The sequence below is a fragment of the Bison bison genome, unplaced genomic scaffold, assembly GCF_000754665.1.
Source record: "Bison bison bison isolate TAMUID 2011002044 unplaced genomic scaffold, Bison_UMD1.0 scf7180017864390, whole genome shotgun sequence".
NCBI lineage: Eukaryota > Metazoa > Chordata > Mammalia > Artiodactyla > Bovidae > Bison > Bison bison.
Genome location: NW_011494962.1, coordinates 664,169 through 671,612, shown reverse-complemented (window position 1 = coordinate 671,612; position 7,444 = coordinate 664,169). Strand labels below are relative to the sequence as shown.

Sequence of the window (7,444 nt, the reverse complement as noted above, 5' to 3'; positions counted from 1 at the left end):
CCATCCCTCTGGGCCGTCCCAGTGCACCAGCCCCAAGCATCCAGCATCATGCATCGAACCTGGACTGGCAACTCGTTTCCTACATGATATTTTACATGTTTCATTGCCATTCTCCCAAATCTTCCCACCCTCTCCCTCTCCCACAGAGTCCATAAGACTGTTCTATACATCAGTGTCTCTTTTGCTGTCTCGTACACCGGGTTATTGTTACCATCTTTCTAAATTCCATATATATGCGTTAGTATACTGTATTTATGTTTTTCCTTCTGTCTTACTTCACTCTGTATAATAGGCTCCAGTTTCATCCACCTCATTAGAACTGTCATGTTTCTATTAACTTTTGTTTCTTTAAAATACATCCGCATTATATACTTCACTATAGAATTGACAGATAGATTCTACCTGAAATTCTGCCCAAAATTCAACTATATTTCTCCAAAATCACATTACTTCTTTTAATTGTAGATCTTCAACATGATATTGGCCTATAGTAATAAGACTTGAGAAGACATGTTTAGTCTCTAATTAACCTCCTTGTAATAGAATTGAGATTTTAAGGCACTCTCTTATTTTGTCTGATTTGAAAGAAATTAATTTATCTGAATATCTTCTCTATGAGCCTGAGCCCACAAGAAGAGCAAATATGTGGTACAGCAAGTTAGAATAACAGGACATACAAATGAGCATGAATGTCACTGGGTTAATTTCCTCTTTTCTGGTCAGTTACTGGTTATTTCAGCTCTCAATAAGGTACAAGTCAATTTTGCTGATTAGTCATAGCAGTTCTGTAGAAAATGACTTGCCTAAATCTTTGAATTCTATTGAATCTCTGTCTGCATAGAACCCAAATCCTGATCTATTCCAATTTACATTTGATTTAATTTTAATACGCAAAAATGTGAATGAATACTATATTCAAATTGTGGGATAAATACAATAAACAATTTCTTCCTTTTAAAGAATATGTGCTTTCATGTATATGTATGGCTGAGTCCCTTCACTGTTCATCTAAAACTACACGACATTGTTTATGGGTTATATCGCAATACAAAATTAAAAGTTTAAAAATATGCATATATATATATATATATATATATGCAAGAGTCTCTTGATTAAGGTGAAAGAGGAGAGTGAAAAAGCTGGTTTAAAACTCATCATTCAAAAAATGAATATCATGGCATCCAGTCTCATCACCTCATGGCATAAAGATGGGGAAATGATAGAAACAGTGAAAGACTATTTTCTTGGGCTCTAAAATCACTGTGGATGGTGACTGCAGCCATGAAATTAAAAGACACTTGCTCCTTGGAAGGAAAGCTATGACAAACCTAGACAGCTTGCTAGTAAGCAAACATTAATTTGCTGACAAAGGTCCATTTAGTCAAAGCTATGGTTTTTCCAGTAGTCGTGTATGGCTGTGAGAGTTGGACCATAAAGAAAACTGAGTACCGAAGAACTGACACTTTTGAACTGTGGTGTTGGAGAAGACTCTTGGGTTCGTTCTACAAGGATATCAAACTAGTCAATCCTAAAGGAAATCAACCCTGCATATTCATTGGAAGGACTGATGCTGAAGCTGAAACTCCAATACTTTGGCCACCTGATGCCAGGAGCTGACTCATTGGAAAAGACCCTGATGCTGGGAAAGATTGAAGGCAGGAAGAGAAGGTGTACAATAGAGGATGAGATGGTTGGATGTTATCACTGACTCAATGGACATGAATTTGAGAAAGCTCTGGGAGATGGTGAAGGATAGGGAAGCCTGGCGTGCTGCAGTCCATGCGGTCGCAAAGAGTTGGACTGTCCGAGTGATTGAACAACAATGTTTTGACAAACTGTTATTGGGTAGAAGGGAAACTTCAGTTCTTGGCTCCTGGCTTGCTTCCAAGATTTACAAAAAGAGAAGCTACATTCAATAAAAAAAGGGAGAATGCAGTAGTGGATGTGAATGTGTTTTGCTTGGAAAGAGCTTTTGTTAAAAGCTGTCAAAGAGGGAAATGTAGAAGAGGAGAAACGTTTTAAAATGTTTTCAACTGTGTCAGTCTCAAACTCCCAATTCCTCCCAAAACACCTCCTTTCCAGACTTGGTATCCATACGTTACATCTGTGTCTCTATTTCTACTTTTCAGATAAGATCAGCTATACCATTTTTCTAAATTCCACATAGCACAGGGAACTCTACTCAATGCACTGTAATGACCTGAATGGGAAAGAAATCCAAAAGCGAGGGAATACATGTATACATAGAGCTGATTCATTTTGCTGTGCAGTAGAAACTAACACACTGTTGTAAAGCAAACCAACTGTACTCCAATAAAAATAATTTAAACTATTAATTTAAGTTAATAAAACTATGTCTGGAAGAATCTGTGAAAAGACAGAGTTTGCACCATGGTTCATTCAAAGAGTCAACAACTTAGCAAAAACTGAGAAGGCATGTTATGTTGGGATAACACTGATATTTATATTTCACAATCATATTGAGTTTCTTTATACTTTCAGATTCTTTTTTGAATTCATGAATTGAGTTAAGGAAACTAAGAAATTATCTTAACTTTTGTTATAATACCAGAACTCAAAGTTTCGTTAGTTCTATTTCAGTACTTTCTACTCTCAAAGGTTGTAATTTTTACCTAGCTTGATAAACTTCTCAGATGAGAAAAAACTGGACAACATAGACATGTGAAAAAAAGGAAAATGCTGAAGATTTGTCTCCTTTGAAATTTATCTCCTTATGACTCCCAAGATATTTGACATAGAAATATCCTTACCAGGATGCTCTTGCTGGAGATCTTCACAAGAGTAGCATTTACGTCAATACAGTACTTCTTACTCTCTTCCCATGTCAGGTTGTGCCTGAAGAATCCATAGCAACTGTCTCCATAGTATCGCCAGTGTGTGTCACATGGGTTACACTTATGGCCTTGAGGAGAAACCAAACATAGGATCCCTTTCATTCTGAATTTAGTGTACTTTTTCCTCATCTTCCTTGTTTCCTGCATATCTCAAGATTCTTTACATATAGCATCAAAAAAAAAAAAATACTCCAGAATTAGGGGAGATGAAGAGGTTACCAAACCATACTTACTTTGCTTTTGTCCTGATAGTTGTATTAAATCTTGGCAGACCTTCTTTACTAACAGTTTCATAGTTCCTGAGAGATTTTCATTCTCAGCTTGTAGGTAGTTTTGCTGCATGACAGCTAGATGGAAACATTAGATAATCATTTGTAATTAGGATTAAAAAGGTGCTGCAAAAAATGTCCTCTCTATGAACTTTAAATTCAGTAGAGTTGTCAATCTATGAAGTATTTACTAGATACATATGAGTAGTGTGTGTGTGTGCTCAGTCACTCAGTTGTGTCCAACTCTTTGCAAACTAATGGACGGTAGCCCACTCAGTTCCTCTGTCCACAGAATTTTCTAGGCAAGAATACTGGAGTGGGTTGTCATTTCCTCCTCCAGGAGATATATGAGTAGATGAGTGCTGAAGAGGGATCAGGGTAAAATGGGTATAAAGAACACATTAAGTACTGTGCAGAATGGCAGCTGAGGGTTCTCCAAAAAAAAAATAATAATAATAAGAGAACTGTCAATACTTGAAGGAGATAATCACAAGTAAGAACATGCCGTGATCAAATCATATGCCCAAAGCGGCTGCTTTGACTTTTCCTTGAACACAAACTTCTAAGCGCGTTTCACAGAGGTGAATGACCTCTATTATTATGCTTCCATGTAATACCAGAATATTCATTCTTATTTTGCTCAAAATACAGTGACATTGAAATCAATCAAAGGTGGTGAATGAAACATTCTAAAATATCTTATGGAAAAATAAACAGTATATGAACAATTTTATACAGATTTGTTATTGTTTATTAGCTCAGTTATGTCCGACTCTTTTGAGATATCATGGATGGCAGCCCACTGGGCCCCTCTATCCATGGAATTTCCCAGGCAAGGATACTGGAGCAGGTTATTATTTTCTTCTCCAGGGGATCTTCCGGACCCAAGGATTGAATCTGAGTCTTCCACATTGTAGGCAGATTCTTTACCATCTGAGCCATCAGAGAAGCCCAATTAATTTAATCTAAAATTTAATTTTAGTCAGAAGGTAAAGGTCAGAATTCTCCCTTACTGAGAGCATCCTGGCCCCTAAGCATAGGATGACTGGTGTGGTGACAAATATACAAATCGTGACAATTAGGCTTAGTGACATACACCAGGACACTTAGTTATGTCACATCATTAGGAAAAAGTCAATACTTACACATAAGCCCCAAAGCCACCAGCCCAACAACCATCCCCACGCATAAGACCAGCAGAGTCAAAGCCATCACACGCCACAAAGGGGAGGAAGCAGGTTCCACTGTGGGCATACAATAAAGATGTCAGAGGGCGGGCAGCATGGCATAGCTATGGGACAGCATCACCCCATCCCTGCCCTGTCAGGATTCTCCAAGTGATATAAACTGCTTCTTCCGTCCATCTTGCCTTTGCTCCCGTGGTGACCACCAACGGTAAACACAACCCGCTCCATTCCCACTCCCACTGGGCTTCTCTCTGAGTCAGAATGTAACTAGTTGTTAAGGTCTTGTGTGTTTGTATTTGTCTTTGTTTTGTGCCCAGCCGTATAAACAATTGTGGTGATAAGGAGCAACTATAAAATCACACTCATTTGCTGACATCTTATAAAATGGAATTTCTGAATGTTATCTTCTCTTATCCCCTAGATTTCTATTCCCTCCACATTTAACTCTGTAAACCTTAATATAATGTGCCCTACTTGTATCCTTTGTTGTTTATGTGAAGTGTGTAGTGTTAGTCACTCAGTTGTGTCCAACTTTAAGGATGGTAGCCCACCAGGCTCTTCTGTCCATGGAATTCTCCAGGCAAGAATACTGGAGTGGATGCCAGGCCCTCCTCCAGGGGATCTTCCCAACCCAGGGACTGAACCTGGATCTCCCACATTAAACGCAGACTTGACCAACTGAGTCAAGGCAAGACCTATGTTGCTTATATTCTAAGTAAATCTATCTGAGTTTATGCAGATACCACTTAAATGCTGTTGGGAAAAAGGTCATTCAGGAAAAGAAAACAAAACCATACAAGCTATCACTAGTAGAAAAAAGGACTCTAGGGTAGAACAATTTCAATAGTTCATTTGCAAGTTGCTGGCTCTGGGTGTTCTTACCTGAAGTCAGAGCTGGTTTTTGAGTTTTAATATTTAAGGTGACATATCCATCTTCATCCTGCATGGCTTTCCTTGGGCTGCAAGTGAGTTCAGTGTTCAGTGGCTTCACAAAATTTGTCCACTCTGATGATCTCAATGTCTACCCGCCTGTGATTCTCCTCTGTTTGCTAAGTTGGAGCCACATGAGTTGGGGCACATGTTTTTTTGTTTTTTGTTTCTTTCCAGGAAGCCCTTTGATAGCTTCTCAGAGATACATGGACCTTGAACACAAAAACACTAAAATAATAACTTGTGGTAAAGGAGTAGATATGGCATTTGTTTCCTGTTTCCTTAGCTTCCATTCTGAATCTTCCATCATGTATATCCTTTCCAAGAACAAAAGTTCATGTGTCATCTTAACCTCGGCAGAGTGCAAATCATGTTGTTTAAGCAGACTGGCTTCTGATGAAAATTCATAAATAAAATATCATCAGATAAAGAGTTTATCTCTCTGTGATAAATGAGTCTGATATAATTTGATCTAAGAAGAGCTATATTCGATGTTCCATGGTCTTGTGTTAGAATTTCTAATTATGGCCTAGAATTCTTCTGAATTATTGCATCTTTTTCATGTCAAAGTTTTTAAAAAATCAAGAAATCCACATGAGGCAGGATTTATATGGGTTAGGTTTATGCATCAAAGGAAAAAAATCTAATACAGTGAAATAAAACAAAATTTATATATTGTCTTTTAGTAATGTTTTCACTTTACACCAGGATTCCCTGATAGCTCAGATGGTGGAGGAAAAAAAAAAATCTGCCTGCAATGCCGGAGACCCTGGTTTGATTCCCTGGGTTGGGAAGATACTGGGAGAAGGGAATGGCAACCCACTCCAGTATTCCTGCCTAGAGAATCCCACTGACAGACCATGGGGTCTCAAAGAGTCGGACACGACTGAGAGACTATCACACTTTCACTTTAAATTGCCAGTAATGATAACTTTAACCACAGGCTGAGTGTCTCTTGCTTGGATCTATGTTCCATGAGAATTTATTTGCCTTTATTTGTATCTATCAAGTGTGGTTTTGTGGTGTTAGAAGTATGCTGGGTGAGTACAGACTCTCAGGGTCAAAGGAGGCCTGATAACATTAGTCTTAATTCTACTTCCTCTCTCTACATACCCCATAAATGCAAGCTGAATTACTCAGCAAAAATTAAGCAGAGAACTGCAGGAAAAAGTGGTAGATAAATGCTTTTCTTTTCCCTTCTCCAAAATCCAGAGGTTTGCAGATGTTTCTCAGTCACCCCACAAAGCCTGCCACTGACATTTTATTTCTACTTGCATATTTTTTTCAGTAGGCTCTTGTTTACCTATTTTATGATAGTAGTGTATATATGTTCCATAACTTTTTCATATCTTTTAAAAATTCTTTTCTACTTGAATAATGTTCCTTCTTCTCTTGGCTTAGGAAAGCACAGCTGAAGTTTTTATTCCAAATAGCCTGATGAGTTTTCATTTGGAATAAAAACCTTTGTTTAATATTTTAGAGATGGATTGTTATATAAATTACCTCTTTTTAAAAAGCCTTTATTGAATTTGTTACAATATTGCTTCTGGTTTGTTTTGGTAATGATGGATAGAGGATGTGTAAAAAAGAAAGAAAGAGAAGCCAGAAGGAGAAGAGGGAGTCAGAAAAGTGGAATAAGCATTATCCCTTATGGCAGAAAATGAAGAGGTACTAAAAAGCCTCTTGATGAAAGTGAAAGTGGAGAGTGAAAAAGTTGGCTTAAAGCTCAACATTCAGAAAATGAAGATCATGGCATCTGGTCCCATCACTTCATGGGAAAATAGATGGGGAAACAGTGGAAACAGTGTCAGACTTCACTTTTTTGGGCTCCAAAATCACTGCAGATGGTGACTGCAGCCATGAAATTAAAAGACGCTTACTCCTTGGAAGGAAAGTTATGACCAACCTAGATAGCATATTCAAAAGCAGAGACATTACTTTGCCAACAAAGGTGCGTCTAGTCAAGGCTATGGTTTTTCCTGTGGTCATGTATGGATGTGAGAGTGGGACTGTGAAGAAAGCTGAGTACTGAAGAATTGATGCTTTTGAACTGTGGTGCTGGAGAAGACTCTTGAGAGTCCCTTGGACTGCAAGGAGAGCCAACCAGTCCATTCTAAAGGAGATCAGCCCTGGGTGTTCTTTGGAAGGAATGATGCTAAAGCTGAAACTCCAGTACTTTGGCCACCTCATGTGAAGAGTTGAC

General features: G+C 38.2%; 1 protein-coding gene across 3 annotated transcripts in view; it reads right to left on the bottom strand.

Annotated features, from left to right (window-relative positions):
• CLEC1B (C-type lectin domain family 1, member B) overlaps window positions 1-5,416 on the bottom strand; it is a 10,235-nt gene extending 4,819 nt beyond the window's left edge. For 2 of the 3 annotated variants that reach the window (XM_010858621.1, XM_010858622.1), the window contains exons 1-4: window positions 5,194-5,414; window positions 4,270-4,368; window positions 3,089-3,202; window positions 2,772-2,923 (exon numbers count right to left, since the gene is read on the bottom strand). In XM_010858621.1, the coding sequence (XP_010856923.1) occupies window positions 2,772-2,923; window positions 3,089-3,202; window positions 4,270-4,368; window positions 5,194-5,257 (429 nt within the window). In that variant the 5' untranslated portion in view covers window positions 5,258-5,414. Of the gene's footprint in view, window positions 1-2,771; window positions 2,924-3,088; window positions 3,203-4,269; window positions 4,369-5,193 lie in introns of all 3 variants that reach the window. The other variant, XM_010858623.1, reaches the window with a different exon arrangement.
• Between the last annotated feature and the right edge of the window lie 2,028 nt (window positions 5,417-7,444).